The following is a 22,750-nucleotide window of genomic DNA, read 5'->3' on the forward strand; positions in this document are numbered from 1 at the left end:
GATTAATAGTATATTCTTAACGCAGTTAGATCTACATAACAGGTCAGGTAGTCAAGGCTGTGTGTGGGCTGTGTACTAACATGCACAAGATGCTGAAAACCTGCCCCTCTCTGTAGGGCACAGTGAGTCTAACATTAAACACTTCAAACATGGAGCCATTTCTACTGTTGCAAAACAGTGGCGGAGCTAGACTTTTATTTCTGGGGGGGCGAATGGGGGGCCAGGGCTATCTGTAAGGGGTCCACTGACTATGACAATGACAATACAGTAAAAGTACTTTCATTCACATACTATATATAAATAAAGACTCATGAAATGAGATTTGCTCATGTAATTTGCAGTTTATTATCAATGCATGCCACACAAAGCATAAGTGGACATTAACCTCTAAATGACACCATTGTAACAAGACAAGACTTACAATGAGAATGCAGTGTCACACAGTTCACAATTACAATATCTCAAAAAAGAAGGTTGTATGTTATGGAAACTGTTATTTAATAGATGCTACATGTGCATTTTATTTTCGAACTTAATGCAGCTATGACCAAATGTACTGACTCCTAAACTATCATTGGTACAAGTACCAGTCGGTGAAGACCCAAATCATGACGAGAAACACAAGACTTCTTCATGCACTCATAAAAGTAAAATCCTTCGGTTGTTGTGAGATGAAGCAAAATATGTTACAAAGTCATCCATGTTGAGGCCCCGTGCCCTCCTTGACTCTATGCTAAGTGTTCCAATGTGACTTAGCCTGGCATCAGCCATTGTTGTCCTTAGGTAACTTTTAATTAATTTTAAAGCAGAAAAGCTTCTCTCACAAGAAGCAGTACTAACTGGACTAACTACTGCAATCTTGCAAAGTCTGAATAATTCATGTAAAACCTCTTTATAAGGTTCAAGAAACAGAATAAAATCAAGCAAAGTAGAAGATGTGCCTAAATCACTCTTTATTCTCTGATCAAGCAAACGCCTTATTTGGTGCACTTCATGTTTCAGGTCATCTAAATCTGACTCAAAGATATGTCCAAAAGCAATCAGAGGCTCCTCATTCAAGAAAGTTGCACTTTTGGGGTTTAGGGACTGCACTCCTTGCATGATCTCACAATTTTTCTTTGAAAAACGCCTCTTTAACTCCGCTATGAGACAGTCAAGCACCTGATTAAAGAGTGGTCTGGGGAAGCCCTCGTCATCACATTTTCTCTGTCCTATAGTGCTCATTACAAGTGAGTCAAGAAATTTTGAACTTAATCTTGGATTTCTTCTGTCAATTTTTACACTGATTTTGCTCTTCTCAGCAAGTTCCTCAACCTCTTTCCATAGTTCATCAAAGTACTTTTCATTTCTGTAGTCCTGGAAAGTGTCTATAAGAGCACCTACTAGATCTACAGCTCTTGCTAAGTCAAGAGTGCTGGACTGAAGCATGTCGGAAAGACATTTGGCATCACCAAGCACTTTACAAAAGGTAACCAAAAGACCTAAAAATTGGATGTCTATTTGAAGAAGCAGGCCCCTTGCCTCCACTGTTCTTTCGCCATTTCTTTCAAGTGCAATATCCTGCAACAATCTCAGAACTGCTGGAAGTCTGTCTCTCATGGTACGGCATGCCGTATACCTGCAGGCCCACCTCGTATCTGAAAGTGCCTGGAGCTCCCTGGGTTGTTCTGCTGGATACAACTCTTTCTGTACGTCAAGCCACCTCAGATGAACATAAGAGCCAGACACAAAGTTATGAAGCTGCTGTAGAAGTGCAAAAAAGTCAACGACCTCAGGGACTGCTTTGGTAGCATCAACAAGGACTAAATTCAAGCAATGTGCGTTACAATGAACATAAAATGCAAATCTGGCATTGCTCTGAATTCTGGCAGATACACCAGAATGCTTCCCACTCATGACGGATGCACCGTCATAACCCTGTCCCACTAGGTTATTCCTGTAGTCCAGACCATGTTTCTCAAGACAGCTAATGATCATTGCACTAAGACCTGCTGCATTAAGGCTTTCAGCTGCCTGGAAACATAGGAAGCTTTCGTGGATGACACCATTGTAATAATATCGTACAACCAAAGACATTTGTTCCTTTTTTTGCAAGTCTTTTGTTTCATCTGCAATAACACTGAACACTTCACATTCCTTCACTTCTTTTATGATTTCAGTCTGTACCATCTCTGCTAAGCCCTGAAGAATTTCATTTTGGATTTGATGACTTGTGTATTTTGCATTGGCACATCCTCTAAGCTTTTTTTCAATTAACTAACTGATCATGCTTTGCTATTTCATCCAATATAGCCAAAAAGTTTCCCTTATTTCTAGAGTCCCCAGACTCTCGATGACCCCTTTGAGCAATATTTTGTGTTGCAGTCAAAAGAAGAACATCGGCTATTGTTTTAATATAATAACGGTTTTCTTCCACCACTTTTTTCCGGTTTGTGTTTATAGAATTTAGCATGGTTGTATTTCCCTCATTAGCCCTTTTATATTGACTCCATGCATACATTGCATTTACATGGTGCTCTAACTTTGAGTGAAGCTTAAATCCAGACTCCTTGGACAATGCCTTTTTCCAATTACTGAAGCCGGAATGCGAAGCAAAGACACTATCTGGTGCATTAGGCAAAGAAAAATGCCTACAGGCAAAGCAGTAGGAGGAGTCTTTAATAACAGAATATTCTAACCAAGAATAGTCTTTGTACCAGGAGCTGTGAAAAGTTCTCTTTCTTGTTCCATGCTGAGTTCTGGGGAAGTTTGTCAAACTTGGCTGAACAGGGCCCTGTTCTTTTGACTTTGAAATATCTGGAATACAAACACAATGGTTATGTACACATAATTTACATGATCATTATGTCATGTAAATTGTGCAGCTACTAAGCAGGTCTTAGTGTAAGTAAAATTACCACTGGGTCCTTTTGGAAAAGCAAAAGGAGTGCTGGACACTGCTGAGAAGAGATCAGTGGTATCTCCTGCAATTGCCCCTTCTGGCTCATCATCATCCTGGTCAGGCGCAGAGCTTTCTGTGTTTTCAGACTCCTCCTTTGATGGAACTACGTTGTAAAAACAGTACATTAACATAATTGAACCAACAATTAAAGAAACACATTAGCAGAAGCCAGCAAGTAAAAATAACCTAAAACGGGGCAGGAATTTGACTGTTTCTGTAGATACTCTGACCTGGTGATGGTGGATTGGTGTTTGCCAGACTTTCTTTCTCGTGACTGTTCTCAGGACATGAGCTACCAGGACTGCTGATGTCAGAGCTGAACCCTGTTTGATCTGTGCCTGATTTGCTTCTTTTTATAAAGAAGCTGTCTATCCTGCCTCCCTGTCTTTTCATTCTCAACTGACCCTAGGAAAAAAAACAAGCCAGTCATGTTATGCCAAGTATCACTTCCTATTACTTAGTGTTAATAGATCCCCACTTCCAGTGTGTAGGTCAGGGGAAACAGACTGTGGCTGTATGTTCAGCATTCAAACTTCTCAGCTACTGGACCGACTAACCTGTTTTTGTTCATGATCATTATCGACTTTATTTATAAAGCACTTTAACAGCAGCCAGAGCTGAAATAAAGTGCTAAACATCAGCGATAAGATAAAAGAAAACATAAAAGAAAATGACAAAGCTAAACACATAAGAATTTAAATAAATTAAACATTTCATGGAAAACATAATAAAGCAAAAAGAGTAACAGATTAAATTGTCACAAGTTCATGCCCTTTCCTAGGGGAAACGGAACCTCTAACAAAGTGTTGCCGTTTCATAGAAAATGTTTAGAAAAGAATTAGTAAAAATAGCAAATGTCAGTGGGGAACTTGTGTGGAGTTTTTTCACTCATTTTATAGTACAAGCTGGCTCCATTAGCATTACCTTTCACAGGTAAGAAAGAAAGAACACAATTTTATGAACAGAATTTCTTGACTTTGTGGCCAAACGACAGCTTCTGAGCCAATAAATATTTCCCATGTAATTATATTGGCCAGAAGTAACTACTCTGATTTTTATTTTCTTAGTATAGCTAACATTTTTCATTCTGTATAGTTTTATTTAATGCGAGAGCTAATAAGAAATCGCTGTTAGAAAGAAAGAGCATTACAGACCAGAGGATTTTGGCAGGTCATATAATCAGGAATGTCGTGATCCATTCTGTCTGATAACACATGCACCACGTTGGATACTTTTTTTTTTACTTCCCGTATTTATCCTCCCGACATTGTTCAGGCAGACGTGAGTGGTAAACACACTGAAACACGTCAGCGTCAGCGTCTTTACAATACTTTTTGCTTCTGCGTGCATTACGAGTCTGACTGGCAGACGTGACGTATCATAGGAACTGGCCGACTCGCTCACTAAGTCGGCGTCTACGTATGTCTATAGCTGTAGCATTGTTAGCTTGATGCTCGCAACTTATAGTAGTAACTCAACTACCAGAAACTATTTCCTGGCTGAGCACAAAATGTTTTTAACGGGGTTTTTTTATTGGTAGTAGTAAACCATTGTAAAACTTACCTTTGAAGTCAGATTATCCGTCTTGGAGTCAAATCGACTGTATTCCTCTTAGCTGTACAATATTTCTCTATCGTCTCTTCGCGGTTCTCCTTCTCTTCTTCTGTTGGGTCAACTCTGTTGTGTCCAAATGGTGTATCACAATAAACGTAAATGGTGCATATCGCCCCCTGCTGCTTTTGAGCAGTCACAACAGTCACAAGTGTCACAACCCATTGTGGTACATAGTGCTACCTACTGTGAAGGAATGACTGGGTGTCGTGACATGTCGATCATTTGGGGGGGCCGCTGGGGGGGCCAATCAGATGGCTGGGGGGGCACTGGCCCCCCCGGCCCCCCCTCTAGCTCCGCCTCTGTTGCAAAACCTCTTTATGTAAATTTATTGTTATTATTTTCTATTTTTATACTCTAATTTCATCTGCACTCATTGCATTTTGGGAAGGAAAGCAATGTTTCATTTTTTTTGCAGTAACTTGTTCATGTCTGATGTCTGTAAAGTTCAACTAACTTAATGAATATTTTAAATGCAGCCACACACCCGCACCACATGACGGTGCAGCTGTCAGAATTAAGCTGCTTCCTGATCGCTCGTTTCATAAACGGCTTCAAAAGATCCTCCTGCTTTTGTCGCGCAGTTCTTTCTGTGTTTATCTATTGGGGAAAAAAAAGGTAATTTTAAAGCAACCTGTTTTTCCCTGAATACACTCGTGCTGAATACATTGTGCTCTGGTTGCCATGGCGATGGGAGCCATATACCTAGAATGGGGAGCAAAATGATGCAGTGGGCAGGCTGTTGAGATGGGGTGCTGAGGCCTTTTGCTCACACTGTTTGAAAAACAAATTTTGTTGAGTTCATTTTCCAGGGATTTCTGAAAGAGGATTACAGCATGTTTCCTTCTTTTGGCTGATTTTTTTTTTTTTATGTCTCATGGTTTACATACACTTATCTTTGTAGTGAAAGTATTGGTGGGAAAACATCTTTGCTTGTCTTGCTTGTGTGCAAAATCAAATTTCAGATGAAAGTATTTTCACCCCCACATTCATGAAGATTTATGAATCTTAAGGGTTATTTGAAAACAAGAAAAAAATAAGTTTTCTGGTGAAGAACTCTGTTCTTTGATTGTACATTGGTAAACATAAAATAGGTAAAAGCAGGTGCTAAACAGAAAACCCTACAGTGTAAATATACAGATATCAGGATGTAGAGTTCTTCAATCTGCCACTTACATAAGACTTGCTAGGTCATCAAATTCATATCTATACTTTCAGTCAGGTATGACGTATAATATGCATCTCTACGCAATACTTTTATTTTTTATTTTTTGTAAAACATGAGCCTGCATAGTTGAAACATTGTGGAACCCAATCCATACCTCAAGGAATATAAAGTGCCTGTTTAATCGAATCTGCAGTCCTAGAAAGACAAGGTCAAAGACAATCACTAATGTCTTTAGAGAAGATAGCAGGAAGGAATCCTGACTGCTTGGGGCAGGATGTTACATCTCATCACTATGCATTGTGAAAAACCAATGAAATTAGACATCTGCAAACTCAAGAGTTTAACACAAGGTATTTCTCTCATCAGGACATCTACCTAATTTGTTGTTTTTATATATATATAAAAAATCTAACAGTGTCTATTTAATAAACAGCAGTGGGAAACAGAGTGCTATGCACAGAAAAGCAATGGACAACAAAAATTGACAAAAAATGTCAACAGAAATTTCCTTAACAGAGATAATGTTGGAGTTTTAGTTAATGACGGTGACAAAACACCAGAGACACACGTAAACATACTGAGGGGATATGTTTAAACTGACATCAGACAGGTAAAAAGATGGATAAAAAGTTTAATTAAGTTCAAATCTACATATAATTCAAACAACTGGTATAAAAGTTAAAAACTTCAGCTATTATACATCAATGGTAAAAAATGATGGTAAATGTACTTGTCTTAATTAATATTTTTTGATATTTAAAATAAGTATGTTAAAATAGCAATAAAAATATCTTAAACTAAAGCCAATTCAGTAAGATAAGAGTGTTGAGTGGAGCCTCCCCCGAGACGCCACCACTCAGCTCCTTCAGACTAGCCAGCAGCAATTAGCAAACACCTGGTGGAACTGAGCGTCTGCCATTATAGGAGCTACTCCTCGGTACAACGCTTGGTAAAACGCTGTTAGAGAGTTAATACAGGAGCCATGTTATGGTGACTTCCTGGAGGCGGAGTTTCAGAAAGAGCAGGAGTTTTTAAAGAGACAGAAGCCTTAATTTCAAGGCGTTAAATTGCCAAGTCCAATTTTAAGTCTTTTAAGTCATGTTTTATAACAACTGAAGGTAACATAGTTACTTAACTGTGCTATGAAATGGTACAGTGTGCCTGAAAAATCCATAGTACTGGTCCTTTAGGTACATAAACTAGGTTTGGATGAAATATACGATCTGGGTTTTTAGTTTGACCTGAAAGGATAATCCCTTATGTTTGCAGCTTTACTGTGAGTTTTGCCTTTCTGAAGGTCATTTACAATCAGTTTCTCAGAACTTAGCCAAAAACAGACAACTTTGTACAACTTTGTGCTTGGGGAAAAACCCCAACGAAAATCACCCCACAACACTGGAACAAATCTCAAACACTGAATCAGACAATTGCCTAATCACTGCATGAAGCCAGCACTTTGGAGCATTTTTAAAACTGTAAGAGGACTGTCTGTTTCTTCAATTTTATGATGATGCATTTGTTGCTCATGCTTATTATACTCCTCTGTGTTCCCCTTGGTGCCTCTCTGCAGGGCTCTCAACAGCCGCTAAATCCAGCTTTTCATCTTAAAAAGCATCTGTCTCCCACGCTCTGTCATATGACTGTGCTGTTTTATCATTTTTGTTCAGAAGTCATGCGTTGTTGGATCAACAAAGTGCAGAGATCAGGGGCAGGATTTGTTCTGAGACAAAGAATTCATGGAAACTTGAAACAAGAAAAGGTTAAAAGACATAAAGACACGGCACTTTATGTAGCCGTAAGCAATGCATGTATTGCACACATTCATATTGATAATAAGAACTGAGTTACATTTAGTCGTTTGTTATTGCCATTATGATTGTGGCCTTTTTTGTTCAGTTTTTTTTTTGGGTGTGTGTTTAGTTTGTTAGTTTATTCTTGTGTTCTTTTCTTTGTCCATCTGGATTTATTTCTCTTAGATTAGTGCTGGTATTTTTTTTTAAACCTGGATTTGTAGTTTATCTGTGTTTCTATCTATTCATGTGGCCTTTAGTTGAAGTATACAGTTATTTATTATCTCTTATTTAGTTAATTCTAATTCAACATTGAGTTTATTTACTTTTTAAATGTAATGGTTAAGTTACTAATTGTGACAATCGTGTTTATCGTAGGTTTAAAAATCTCTTTTTATTTATGTTTTATTTATTTCTCCTGGGTATTGCCTTAACTTTTTTCCCCTTGAACACAGAAATGAGACATATATATAGTATATATATATATATATATATATATCAGCTTTAAAGTATCAGCTTTAACATTCATGCAGTGACATGCAGTCATACATACACCACCTCTTCATGTAGCACTTGATCCAAGGACAAGACTGGATGGTTTTCAGGGTCTTTGTTATACAAGAAAGGACACACACCTTAAGCTGCATAGAAAATTGAGAGTCAGGTTCATTTGTTCCTGTTTATGTTTAATTGTTTGGCTTTGAACATTTCTCACCTTTACAGCCAGCCAGTTTTCAGCTTGGAAAGTGTCAAGTTAATGTTTTTAAAGCTGTAAAGACAAAAGGAAAAGGTTCGCAGCTACAAATGTTCTTACCACATATGTCTCCATTTTGTGTTTTTAAGGGGCAGAATTAGTTCATCTTTTTTGAGCTTTACATCATGTTACACTGTTATTCCCTCATCAAAAACATTCCTGGAGTGTTGCTCTGATTCTTTCATGCATGTTTGAGACGTCATCTAATCTCCCATGGCAACCATTCAGCTGTGCAAAGCGTTTGCTAAAGGGGTAACAGAATAGAATAGAATAGAATAGAATAGAATAGAATAGAAGTACTTTATTCATCCCAGCAGGGAAATTACTTCGCAGTTGCAGCATAGAGACAAGACACAATAACAACTACCACTGAGTAGTAGTTGTAGATAAAATAAAAATAACATGCTGTCAATATAAAAAGCAACTTAGAGCAGTCCTTGCAAAGATTCAAAAAATGCAGATACAGTATGTATATGTAAATATATGTACAGCAAGAAGAGGAGCCATGCAATTGCTTTCTGAAGGTGGAGTTTCAGAAAGATTATGAGTTTCTTAAAGAGACAGAGGTCCAATCTCAAGGAGTTAAATTAAAAAATCTAATTTCTTTTAAGTCATATTTGATATAAACATACATAGCATTTCTATAAGAACTGAAGTTAACATAGTTACCTGATTGTGCTATAAATTGTGCCTGGAAAATACATTAACCTTAATTTAAGTAAAAATTTTGTTGATTATTAGGAAACTTTTAAAAATGTAACTTTTAATGTACAAAGACGTAACATGAACGTTACTTGGACAAACTTTCCTTTTAGTATTTTATATTTTATGAAGCCACATCAAAACAAATAATCCCTGTGCAAAATACAGAAAACTTTTGTTCTGTTCCGAAGAGTTTTTGCTGCGCTAGGGGCTCGTATTTTTTGTACAGTAGGCAGACAGGAAGGAGGGCGAGGAGAGGGGGGAGGACATGCGGCAAAGGTCGCCGGGACCGGGAGTCGAACCCGCGACATCCGTGTCGAGGACTAAGGCCTCCAAGCGTGGGGCGTGCTAACCCCCTGCACCACCACAGCACGCCCCAAAAATACAGAAAACGTATCTTTAAATTAAACATTAGTTTATTACTTCTGTACTCAAATCTCTTCTGTCAGCTCTCCCACCGTGACTTATTTGTCGTTTCCTTTGCTGTTGCACAGGAGTACCAGGCTCAAGTAGAGGAGATGCGGGTTTCTATTAGGCAGCTGGAGGAGGACCTCTCTGCCGCCCGTCGCCGTAGCGACCTGTATGAAGCAGAGCTGAAGGAGTCTCGACAAGCCAACGAGGAACTGAAGAGGAAGGCTGCAGACCATCAGCACAGGATTCAGAAGGTCTTCACCGTCACTGAAGCTGTTCATGATTCAAAAGTAGAAACAGAAAGTTGTGGGCTTTTTACCATTTTAAAATGGGAAAATATTATAATTAATGGACATTGTAATAATAAGTAATTGTGGTCATTTCTCATAACCGTTCCTCTGTCAATACAGGCCAAAGAGCAGGGCAAAGCAGAGGTAGAGGACATGATCACCAAACTGGAAAAGGTAGATTAAGAAGTTGCCACTGTTCTGCCATAAAAACTGTCTGTTGTATTTGCTAAATATTAACGTTTAAACATTAATGGTTTTTTTTCTATAGAAGCTTTATAAAGGATACGGGATTCTTTTCATATCCAAATGTCTGCTTTGTTGTTAGGCGAGTGCTGAGCAGCAGGTGAAGATCCAGGATCTACAAGAGAAGCTTGTGAAGGTAGAAAACTTTAAGAAGAAGAATGAATAATTTATAGAGGCTTGTCATTTCAAATGCAGGAGACAGACGTTTTACCATTTCAGATGGGTCTATATATTACCTCTTCACCTCTCCTGACCTCGTTCATTCTGTGTCTCTCTCCTGGAGTCTGTTTCTTATTAAGTGTCTGCTTAGAGAGCTATCAGGTTGTCTTTCTGAATACACTGAGGAATAGAAAGGTTCCTCTTTAAATGTGCTGAATTAGATCATTTCGTCCTAACTGCCTTTTGTTTGAAATGAATATTTAAACACCACCTCCCATATAGTTAAAAATAAAGGAAGTCCTGCTGACTGTACTAGTTCCACTGGCGGATCATTTCACAGTTTCCCCATGTTATAAGTGAAATAATCTGCCAGTGGAACAAGTACGTTTTCATCAATATTAAGGAATTTTTAACTTAAAACAAGCTCCTATTTCTTGTACTGGTAAGTTAGCTGTCTTGTTTCAAGTGTACTAAGATATTTTTGCACTAGAAACTATGTAGACCAAAAATATTTGGTAATTGTTTTGTGTTTTTGCAGTGAAAAGGTTTGAGTGGTGACGATTCTTTAGTAAGTTATCTAAGATAAGATAAGATAAGATTTATTTGTCATTGTCATCAACAGATTACAACGAGATTGAGATTTGCTCGACTCGAGTTAAGATGCAGGTTATGTGTATATACTTAATATACAAAGATAAAGAAGTAAATAGTACAAAATGAGAAATAAATAGACATCAGAAGATGGTTGCAGCGCCTGGAGGTGTCGCAACAGAATTTACATTTTTAACAAAGTGGTGTCAAGAGCAGAAGTTCTAGCAACCCTGAACAGGAGCATCTAGTTTACATACTTTAGATCAACATTAAATTCTTTTTATTCTTTTTCTCTTTCCTTTGGTTTGCTATTTTGTTTGTATTTCCTTTTAAGTCCTGTAAAGCACTTTGTATTGCCTTGTTGTTGAGGATGTTCTATATATAAATAAAATTGTACCTTTAGATTTGACTCTGGAGAAACCAGTTTATTAAATAATTAGCATGTGACACTTTACTTGTGTAATGGGTTTCTATCAGCAGTGTGTGTCAGGGCTTATTATAAAGAGCTGGTTGATGTGATGTACTGTCTTAAATAATATTCTAAAATGAAGACTTCTCTGTTTGATTTGATGGGGCGTAAATATATATTATAGATATACTGTATGAGATACTTATATGAACTTTATTAGTTCATATAAGTGGATGTGGAAACGCATCAAAAGCTCACCTGAATAGTTTTTCATAGCTCCATAACCAAAATAATAATTCAAGATTGAAACATATAAAAGAAACAAAAAGGCAAAGTTAAAATTTAATGAGAGTAGGTAAACAAAGTAAAGTTAGTGTTTAAAATGGCCTGTATAGAGACATCAGTGAAGTTCTTTTCTTTTCCAGACGTCAAAGGCCAGTGCTGAGGCCACAGACCATCTTCAGAGCATGAAAATGGCCAAAGAGCGCCTGGAGCGAGATCTGGAGAGGCTGCAGAACAAGGAGGACGCCAGCGACAGCCTGCGCAGACGTCTCCGTGAGACGGAGGTATGTATCTGCTGCGCCTCTCTGTCAGGATTTATGATGGAATCATTTATTTGGCCACATAAGAAAAAAAAAACAACTCTGAAGGTGTTGGGTAAATAAATCTGCTGCAGGACGCCACAAAGCACAAAGAGGCCTTATGTTCCCAAGACGACAAATTGTTGCACCCCCTGACGAACATTTGTGCTGCGACTTTGTTGTAGCATGTCAAAACGTCTCTGTGTTTGAACAAGTGCTTGGATTTCTTCATCAGTGGACCTGATTTACTGAACTATTTTTGAGTTAAAACAACATGGTGACCTAATTATTTCATTCTCCTGAACTTTAATGGGATCCGTGGGACGTGGAGTGGCTCTCAGAAGTGTGCCTCGCCTCACCCATTGTAAATCTCAGATTTTTGGGATGTAAAAAATAATACCCTAATTAATTTTAAAACACTGTTTTTCATGTAATATCACATTATTCCTATTTCACTTGTCTGAAATACAGACATTTTGTAAAGGGTAGCTATGTTACCCAGTAGGTTAATTGTGATATAAAATGGCATTATGTGGTTGGAAAACACATCAGTGACGTAGTGAGGTTATTAGTTGGTGAGGCACTGACTTAATCATAATCATATTATTGTTTACATAAGGAAATTTCGAGCATGCGTACAACGCTGCAGGGCAAAAACACTGTTCTGCTACATGTCATGCAAAGCCGCGCTGCCGCCGTAGAATAATTCTGTTAACTTAATCAAACTTGGACATGTAGATATTATTAATTTCGTGCTGTGCTCCACAGAAAAGGGAGAAACCGTTTGCTACACCGTTTACAACGAAACAAACAAAAAAAACACTCAATTATTTCCCACACAAAAAGCAGAACATTCGGTCTGATGTAGTAACATGGTTTTAGGCTTAATGTTTATTTTGTGAATATTAATACGTGATTGCTGTGGTAAGAGGAGAAAACTATAAATATATCGCTGCACTTGACTTTACTGTATGGCTAGCTCGCTGTTACTGTCTCTTACTCTGCAGTTGTGGAGTCACAATGTCTGGGATCATGAGCGCCCCCTCCTTGAGGCAAGAGAACTGCCTGCCTCACCTCGAATCTGTTTCTGATCGCTCCTCAGCACACAAATCACATTACACACACAGTTGGTGACAAAAAACACTGTACATTATATACATAAGCTAAATTATGGAAAACCAGTTTATATATTAAGTGTTTTTTGGCCATTTTATCGGCGGCGTACAGACAGGAGGAGCATGCTCCCATAGAATGGCAGCCAGTGCAGTTAGCAGAGGTTGATCAATCCCAGGTGAGGCTCAGCTCGCTGCTGCCTCAGCAGCTTTGCTTCCGAGCATTTGAATGGGAAAATGAGAAAATTCATCGATTTTGAAGAAAAAATAGTCAAAATTGGTTAAGCAAAAGGAAAAATAAATACTTCACAGTACAAACCACAGGGTGAAAATAGCAATATAAATGATTTTATCATTATATATTATTTTTCCATGATCACAGGTGAGGTTCTGCCTCACCTGCCTCCCCTGACCACACGTCACTGAAACACATAATACTGCCCCTTTTAAATAAAACATTCCCTCATGTTTTTGTGCATATCTTTGTTTTTTTGTTTGTGTTCTTATCTTCAGGATGGAAGGAAGACTCTCGAAAATCAAGTGAAAAGGTTGGAGATTGTTGAGCGCCGTGAGACTAAACTGAAAGATGAACTTCAGAGCAAATCCCAGCAGATTCAGCAGATGGCAGAAAAGATTCTGGTAACTCAGCTTTTATGTGTTTGGCACTTATAGAGGAGTCAGAAAAGCCACAAGCGGAATAAAAGCTTGTCGTCATTTTCTGGAGAGCAGATTCCTTAAAATCTCTTCTTTGGAACTACAAGTGACATGCTAAATATTGCTTTCTACTTCTGGCATAAAATTTAAATAGTCTCAACATTTTACTGTTGAGACTATTTACTGTCTCAACAGTAAATATTAATAGTAATAGGTTCTTAAGTCTTAAAATCTGACTTAAGAAAAGTCAGAGGTTATAAAGTTATCTCTTTCTTCATGACTGAAAATCAAAAGATGCAGTAAAAATCCGTCAGGTTGTTTGGTGGAAGAATATCTTTAAACAGAACTTTAAAAAATCACAGCATGTCTTATTTGCTCCTTTATGTAACAGATTTTTGATTCACACCATAGGATAATAAAAATAATTTAAAAGAATCTCTCATCTACTCATCTATAATGTTAGTAAATCATCTACATATTATGTCTCTGCAGGAACCTTAAGCAGCCTTTATCTTGTCACTACTATTATTATTTATATCTGTGAGAGAGCAGTTAGTGTCACACAGCTCCAGGGGTCAACAGTATTTCACTCCTTAAAAAACACAATTGATTAAAGAGTTGACATTTTAGACTCTTTAGCATCTTATGTTAGCATTTAGCACCGTTAACATAATTACACTGTTAGCCTATTTAGCGTGGTTAACATTACAAACTGTAAACATAGTCTCTCTGTATGTGTATTCCCTGTTTAGTAGAGCCTTACTTTTTCTGTGAGGATTCTTTCTAAAAGGTTCGTAACATTTTTCAGCTTCTTCTCTCTTTTTATTTTCCTTTTGACAGCCTCACTGAAACTTTCCTTTGTCGCAATTTTCACACCGAGGTGTTGCTGTTAGCAACCTGTTTGCACTATGGTGCAAAAAATCAGTCTGCTGATCACTAATCAAGGCCGATCAATAATAAAAATTTTCCTGTTCCAGTCACCATCTAGCTACAGTAAGTCGATCTGTGCTCTTCATAAGACCAATAAAGAATCCATCAAAAAGGAAAGGAGTCCATGTTTTGATAAAGAGGTTTTATGAGTTTCCTTTCTTATTTGACAAACTGAGAGCCCTGCTTTTTCCAGCATACAGTTATGAATACTGTCTCCTGTCAACAATGTTTTATGAAGGCTGCTGCCAAAGATGGTGCAAAGAAAAACTGTCCATGTTCATTTTGAAAGATGACTACCTTCAGATTTCTAAAATCACAAGAAATCATGAGACATTTTTGTTCGAGCTGCGTCTTTAAAATTATGTTCAAAATAGCAGGCGTACAAAATAAAATTCACATTAAAAAAAACAAACAAAAATAATTTATGCATTTAAAAGAAATTATGTGAAATAATAATTATGTGTAGAATATTTTCAACAACAATTAAAAGCTGCCATAATTAGAGTCTGTATAAAACCCAATTCACTGGGTTAGTCTGGAGGTGCCTTTTGCTGCTTTCAGCCTCCGATCGTCACTCGTTTGTGTTTTTGTGTAGGAGTTGGAGGAGAATCTGCGAGAGACCCAGTCGACTGCCCAACGGCTGGAAACCCACCTGAAACAGAAGGAAAAGCTCTACGAAGACAAAATAAAGGTTTGGTCACCAAATACATCAAGTCCCATCCCATAGGCATATCAATATTAACTTTCAGGATGTGAGAAGTTTACTAACACTTATCATTAGCATTGATGTAGAATTATTTGGGGATTTTAACAATGCATTTCAAATGTTTTTCATTAGATGGAATAATCATACAGCATACAACTTCAATGACTTGCACTGCAAAACATAACCCTCTCAAAACAAGTTAAAAAATAAAAAAAACTTACTGACCCTATTCTAGTTTTTTAAAATGATGAATGTCTGTACACCTCTCACCGTTACTGTATTTTTATTGTCCATGTTTTGGCTTTATGCATGGAAAATCTACACCATGCCATCTTCACAACGTTCTCTGTGCTGCTAAGTGACATCCTGGTTGTGGTTCTGTGGGCTGGCTGGCATTGAACAGGTGCTGGAGGCTCAGATGAAGGCGGACATGGCTGATAAGGAGATGCTGGAGTCCAGTCAGAGCAAATATGAGGAGGAGGTGCGGGAGAAGTGCAGCATCATCAGTGAACAGAAGGCGGTAAGAACTGACCAGCTTGGCAACCGCGCAGTTCTCAGGCTTATTTTAACATTGATCATACTGACACATATTTTACATTTGGAAGAAAAAAAAAATAATCTTGTTGCACAACAAAAAAAATGAGCCTGACACAAATTTGACCTAAATGCAACATATGCAGAACTTTCTAAATGTCAAATTGAAACATGTTTTTTTGTTGTTGTTGTTCAGACCATTAATGCGATGGACTCAAAGATGAACAGCCTGGAGCAGAGAATTGCAGAGCTGTCAGAGGCTAATAAACTGGCAGCTAACAGCAGCATCTACACCCAGAAAAACATGTAAGCATCCACATAAAAACACGTCTTCCACCTAAACTATTAAACATCTCAAAATCTTCCTTTACCAAAGTGTAGGCCGCAGCTTTTCATGCCACTTTTCTGTGAAGAGTGAAGGAAGCTTGTGCACAGCCTTTAATAAATCACATCCAGCAGCTACTGCGACTGATTTAGATTGTGCCTCTACTGCATAACCTTCTGTTAAAGCGCTTGCTCAGATCAATGTGTGATCGCATCAGGAAAGCCCAGGAAGAGATGATCTCGGAGCTTCGGCAGCAGAAGTTTTACCTGGAGTCTCAGGCCGGGAAGTTGGAAGCCCAGAACGCCAAACTGGAGGAGCATCTGGAGAAAATGAGTCAGCAGGAGCAGAGCAACAAGAGCCGCGTGCTGGAGCTGGAGACTCGGCTCCGGGAGGTGAGAAGATATTTAGGGGGAGTCAAATGTGAAGCTGTTTTATTTAGCAGACTTTTTCTCTCTCCTCTTTTTTCTTGTGGCTGATAAGTAGATGTAGGATTGAACTTTCTCTCTTTTAGTCTTGCTAGTTATTTTGCAGTATTTCTTCTGTGATTTTGAGTTTAAGTAAAAGAACAATTTAAAGGGCCAGTATTATGTAAAACTGACTGAGCTTTACATCATGTTGCAATGTTATTCCCTCATCAAAAACATACCTGGATTGTTGCCTTGATTCTTTCATGTATAATTTAAAAAATCCTTGAATCTCCCATGGCAACCATTCAGCTGTGCAAACGCATGGTGGGACCTAGCCCCGCCTTCAGGGTGCAGCTCCTCATCAGAGCTGCAGATTATAACCTATCTAGCTTCCACCTCACAGAACATCCCTCCCCATTGCTCCCCCACTCAGCTCCTCCAGACTAGTCAGCATAAAATAGCAAACACCTGGTGGAACTGCACATCAGCTGAGCTCATTATAGGAGCGACTGCTCAGTCCAACGCTGCTAAAAACATTGTTACAGGATTTATAGAAGCGCCATGTTGTGATGACTTCCTGAAGGTAGAGCTTCAGAAAGAGCAGGACTTTTTAAAGAGACAGGGGCCCAATTTAAAGGTGTTAAATTGCAAAGTTATATTTGATATGTACATCATTTTTATAAAAAGTGACTTTAACATAGTTACTTGATTCTGCTATAAATACCACCATGTGCCTTGAAAATACATAAAACTGCCCCTTTAAGTAAACTTCATGGACTGTCCTTTTGAATTGCAAAGCTGAGCTCCCATTTGTGTCGATCTGCTTCTAAATAGCGGAAACACGCCTGTTACTGCATCATCTTAGCACTCCATGACTTTAACTTTTACATTTATTAGTTTCATATCCGATGTTAATAAGCATCTGGTGTACAGCAGTTGCTGTAAGTGTAGCTCATTAAAATGAGAGCTGCTGTGTTCTTTTATAGGAAATTATCTCAATTAACAAGAAAACTTTTAAACAATTGTTGAATTTCCTGTTCAATCAACCAGATTTATTTTATTTTTTTTTAGCGCTTGAGCAAGGATGAGAAGCACCAGTCGGACTCTTCTAGCTCATATTTGATGACTGGTTATATAAAGCTCTGACCTGACAATAGCCATTTAAACCAAACCTGATCTTTTGTTCTCAGCTACTGATCATCACTTGTGTACGTTAGGTGCCAGGAAATGTAAAATAGACACTAACTCAGAGTTTTATTGTTATTCAACATCCACGACCAAGTTATAAAAATAGTGATAGAAAAGGTAATCAGAGAGTTGCAATGTGTAACTGTCTTTAGCATTTATGGTAGCAGTTAGCATAGCCATGATTAGTAAGACAATGCTAGCTAGATTTTTGAGACGTTTGAAATCTTTATCCTGGGTCTGAAGTTCACAAAATATTACTAACTTTTTCCAAATTCAGTCAGTCGCTATAGACAGAAGCTGAATACTCCAAAGACTTAGAGAAACTTTGCTGTAATATGTTTAGCCTTCCTGCTATCTGCTAAAGTCTAACTCCCTGTAGCAGTGACACACCTGTTTCATTTATACCTTTCAGGCATCCTCAGACTTTATTTTTAAGATGGCTAACTTTGAGTTAGCAATCCTGTAGTAACTGTGATAACAAAGATTATTGTAGGAAGAACTTGTTGGTGTTTAGGTATAGTGTGTTGAAAGAATTATTTCTGGCCCTTACTGACTAGGGCCAGTCAAGCTAAAAATATGCTAATTCCAGACACCAGCAGATTGTTCAGTGCATCTCTAGCTTTTTAATTCTATTTTAAATATCTACTAATCAGTTAATTTAAGTTACTTTAGCTAACCAGTTTGCTACTGTTTAGTGGCGCTCCCAAAGGGGGATCAGGAAGGCCATGGCCCCCTCTTGAAAAATGTTGCCTCATCTTAGAAAATCATGTTCAGGTCATAGGAAGGCATACAGAGCTGTCTTCTTGACTCAAGACAGAAATGTAAACCCAATAAATAAGGAAACGAATGTACAAATAAAAAACATTTTTATATTGACACATTTGTTATTTTATTTTTTAGTCTTGGCCCACATTACATTTTTTCTGGTCATGAAAATTTTCTAGAGGTGCCACTGCTGCTGTTTGATCCCTGTGGAAAGCTTTGACAGGTCAACATGCCTCTGACTTTCAGCTGCAAATGAGGGGATTCATTTTCCCATGTAGATCGGACTGGAGAACGAGGAGCAAAAGCTGGAAATTAAGCGCCAGGTGACAGAGTTGACCTTGTCGCTGCAAGAGCGGGAATCTCAAATTACCAACCTCCAGGCGGCTCGCCACGCTCTGGAGAGCCAACTGCAGCAGGCCAAGACCGAGCTGGAGGAGACCACTGCAGAGGCCGAGGAGGAGATCACTGTTCTCAGAGTAAGGAAGGCAGAAAGCAAAGAAGGATTCTCTAAGCTTTGGTGTCACGTCATTTTGGCAGTGATGTCTCCCCGTCTCTCTTGCCATGTTTCGTAGGCACACAGAGATGAGATACAACGCAAGTACGATGCCTTGAGAGACAGCTGTGCAGTGAGTTGCTCCTTTTTTATTATTTCCTGCCGTTTCATTGCTTCTTGTTATTGACAGCTTTCCTTCCCTGAACACCTTCTGAATCATCACACACAACTTAAATAGCGTGTTTAAGTTGTGTGTGCAAGAGTCAATGCAGCTCTTGCACCTCTTTTCTTCATAATATATCACTTTTCAATAACATACTGAAATAATCTAACTTCACGGAAAACTTTCAGTATTCTGCTAATGTCGCAAAAACACAATTTTACGATTGCAGTGGGTCCATTCAATAAGAAACGCAATTTAAATTACACAGGAATAATTAAAAACACGCCGCGCCTCCAACTTCTTCCTGTCGTCTTCTTCTTAGCGGTTTGCACCAGTGGCAACATCTGGATGTTAATCATGTGACTCATGTGATGTTTTAAAAAAAAAAAGAAAAAAGTTTCCATTCCAGTTATGTGAAATACAACCAAATAATAACCTCTTCCTAGCAGCAAAACATTTCATCAAAAAACTTTTTTTTTTTCAAAATCGATGTCTCCATTAAGCAAATTTACTTTCAAAATGTCAAATTAGCAATAATACATTCAATGGAAACGCAGCTGCTGAACCTTTTTCAGAGTAATAAAATTAAGTGCAAACATTTAAATTGTATTATGAATGCACTGTTTTTTAGGGCAATAGAAAATCACTGAGGCTTTTTTAATTTATTCATTGCTATTTCAAATGCTATTTTAAATAAATATATTCTCAAGTTTATTCATTGCTGTAGTGAAAGTATTGAGTATTTTATCAAGATTAACTGAGAAATTATAGAAATGTGATAACTGGTGATTCTTTGTCTCCAGTTTTGGACTGCAAATATAAATTTCAGCTCATTCATTTTTCTTTTAATCAACTTAAATTTTGTATTTGTTTTTATAATTAAAGCAGATTAATATCTGCTTTGAGCAGATAATCCTTCATTTTAGGAGCAGAAGCAAGGCCACACTGTTTGTGGGTGTCCACTCTCAGTAAAATACGGCTTAATATAATTTTCAAAACCAAAAAAAATCACAGAGTCGACGTTTGAAGCCATTTTTAGCATATTATGCTAGTGAGTAGCATGGTTAGCTTCACTGATGGTAAGCTAAGTGCAGAGTCTTACCTTAAGATGGACCACATCTTACCTTAACTATGAGTTTTGCAGAGGTTTGCTAATATTTCTAAATGAGGCTGAAAGCTCAAAAAGATAAAACGGAGCAGCTTTTTTGTTGTTAGCAGACTTCCTGTTAGCAGACCTCCTGTTAGCAGACCTCCTGTTAGCAGACTTCCTGTTAGCAGACCTCCTGTTAGCAGACTTCCTGTTAGCAGACTTCCTGTTATCAGACTTCCTGTTAGCAGACTTCCTGTTATCAGACCTCCTGTTAGCAGACTTCCTGTTAGCAGACTTCCTGTTAGCAGACTTCCTGTTATCAGACCTCCTGTTAGCAGACTTCCTGTTAGCAGACTTCCTGTTAGCAGACCTCCTGTTAGCAGACTTCCTGTTAGCAGACTTCCTGTTATCAGACCTCCTGTTAGCAGACTTCCTGTTAGTAGACTTCCTGTTATCAGACCTCCTGTTAGCAGACTTCCTGTTAGCAGACTTCCTGTTAGCAGACCTCCTGTTAGCAGACTTCCTCTTTCACATCGGAGGAACTACTGCTGTATTTCAGCTGACATGCAGAATTACATTTTCCTTTTAAGAAGCTTCTTACATGGGGTTGCATGATGTCAGAAAGCATCTCAATGTTGTTGGTGAATATTGTGATTATATTATCCTGGCTTTTTTCCATTTTTTGTTCTTGAATTATTTGAGACTTGACATCGTATCTACTTAAAAATATCTGGTGTGCATCAAGGACTACCCATTAGTCCAATTATATTGGAACTTGAGTACCTCTCAGTTTTGTGACCCGCAAAACTGCATAGTGCTAGTCTGAGAGTTACTTTGTCTGTGACGCACTTTAAAACAGCAGAATTGGAAAATAAATGATCTTCTTTCAAAATAACAGGATCCATAAAATTATGATCTGCCTCCAGGATTATCCAAAAGAACCACATTTCCTGTTTTTATAAACGTTTTTATGACTGTTGTTTGGATATACATTCAGTACATTAGACAAAGTATTCATACTATTTAAAACTTTTATTTTTTCATATTATTAACACAAACTTTTGTTTATTTTAATAACATGTTATGTGAAAGACAGACAAAAAATAGTGCAAAATTGTAAAATTGAGAAAAAAGAATAAATTTGTAAAAATATTTTCACATGTAGAAATCTTAAAAGTGTGCCATTTACTGTGGCGCCTAAAAACCAAAGGCAACACAACAAATGCTTTTAGAAGGTACTTAAATAGTTCGTAGGGTCCACCTGTGTTATTTTAATGTCAGTATAAATCCAGCTGGTTTATTAAAGAACAAACTGCATCATGAGTGCAGCAAACTGGTCAGGGAGAAAGTTGTTGAAAAGTTTTAAAAAGCTTAATATAAGCTTTCAGCTTCTCATGGAGAATTGTTCAGTCCATCATCTGAAAATAGAGTAGGCACAACTACCAAAACATGGCTGTCCACCTAAACTGGCACTGCAAACAAAGAGAGCAGTAGCCAGATAACTATTGGTTCCTGAACTCCACACATGTGGACTTTCTGAAAGCACGGTAACAGGAAAGCCATTGTTGAAAGTCAGCCATAAATTGTCCTGCAGTTTCCAACAGCCATGCAAGAGACAAGAGCAAACAAAAGGTGCTTTGGCTTCATGAGACCAAAAATGAACTTTTCGTCCCCAAAACACAAATGCTGTTTACTAGCCAGAGCTGGCCCAAGGCTGGCCAGGGCCAACCAACCATCATGGCCTCCCATCAATGTCTGGATTTTAACACAAATGAAATCATTTTTAAAGTTTTAGAATTGTTTTTCAGAATGAGACCACATGCTAAAGAAACTGAGTTGAAGCATACAAATTTTAAAACTATGGCACAATAAATGAAACGCATAAAAATAACTTTTGAACTGGCAGCTGTGCGACCTTCTGTTCATCTGCAAGCAGCGATTATCTCAGAAGAAAATGCATCACTGAACCGTTTGGTAACATCATGTTTGCTTTGCACTCAGGGACAGTTTGTTTAAGACAAAGTTGTAGATTATATTCTCTACATTAAATATGACATAAAAATGTTAAGTTAAATTACTATGAACAAGAACATGAATACTTTCTTTGCACAAGATTCCAAGTGATGAGATTTCATTAGCACTGGCACGGCTTGGAGTGATATCTCCTGCTCTCATCCTGGGTGAACATTTTCAGAAGTGCTTCATATGACGGAGCCTCTCCACTGACACTTTCACATCCTCTTTGTTGTAATTGGCACAGTTACATGAAGCATTAAGGATAAGAAATGTTTTTGCCTGCTGATATATCCTGGCTTAATCAGCAGTTGATTTAAATACTCCCTTCCTTAAGCTCTGATAGAAATCTAGTATTACAAATAAACAATGTCTACCTTTTGATAAAAACATGAAGGTGATTCCACAGTAAGGGAGCCTGATGACTGACAGCAGTCTTCCCCTGAGGTTTTAGATAATATGGAAAATCCCCTAAAAATTCACACAGTTATTGTTTTTGGTTCACTTTCACTCTGTGTTGTTTGATATTGACAAAAAAGGATTATTTGATGATTTTTTTTTATGGCTTCAAAACACACACATTTCATTTCACACACAAATCTTAATTTCAAAAATTGGACATTAGAGACAAAATATTCAACAGATTACATTAGCACAGCTTTTTATTTGGTTGAAAGGACTGTTGCTAACTTTTGCAACTATTAGACATAATATTGTCTG

General features: G+C 37.9%; 1 protein-coding gene and 1 long non-coding RNA gene across 5 annotated transcripts in view; one reads left to right on the forward strand and one right to left on the reverse strand.

The window, feature by feature from the left end:
* Positions 1-22,750, forward strand: part of citb (citron rho-interacting serine/threonine kinase b) — a 72,006-nt gene that overhangs the window by 13,304 nt on the left and 35,952 nt on the right. For all 4 annotated transcript variants that reach the window (XM_028033501.1, XM_028033500.1, XM_028033502.1 and 1 more), the window contains exons 5-15: positions 9,461-9,631; positions 9,788-9,841; positions 9,993-10,046; positions 11,495-11,635; positions 13,276-13,401; positions 14,942-15,037; positions 15,456-15,572; positions 15,783-15,892; positions 16,129-16,303; positions 18,550-18,747; positions 18,844-18,897. In XM_028033501.1, coding sequence (XP_027889302.1) covers positions 9,461-9,631; positions 9,788-9,841; positions 9,993-10,046; positions 11,495-11,635; positions 13,276-13,401; positions 14,942-15,037; positions 15,456-15,572; positions 15,783-15,892; positions 16,129-16,303; positions 18,550-18,747; positions 18,844-18,897 — 1,296 coding nt within the window. The remainder of the gene's footprint in view (positions 1-9,460; positions 9,632-9,787; positions 9,842-9,992; positions 10,047-11,494; positions 11,636-13,275; positions 13,402-14,941; positions 15,038-15,455; positions 15,573-15,782; positions 15,893-16,128; positions 16,304-18,549; positions 18,748-18,843; positions 18,898-22,750) is intronic.
* LOC114154422 (uncharacterized) lies at positions 2,403-4,842 on the reverse strand. The gene is made up of 3 exons (XR_003597563.1): positions 4,505-4,842; positions 2,898-3,044; positions 2,403-2,796 (listed from the first exon to the last, which is right to left on the reverse strand). It is a non-coding gene; the product is annotated as an uncharacterized LOC114154422 (long non-coding RNA).

Source organism: Xiphophorus couchianus, chromosome 12 (assembly GCF_001444195.1).
Source record: "Xiphophorus couchianus chromosome 12, X_couchianus-1.0, whole genome shotgun sequence".
In the NCBI taxonomy this organism is placed as follows: domain Eukaryota; kingdom Metazoa; phylum Chordata; class Actinopteri; order Cyprinodontiformes; family Poeciliidae; genus Xiphophorus; species Xiphophorus couchianus.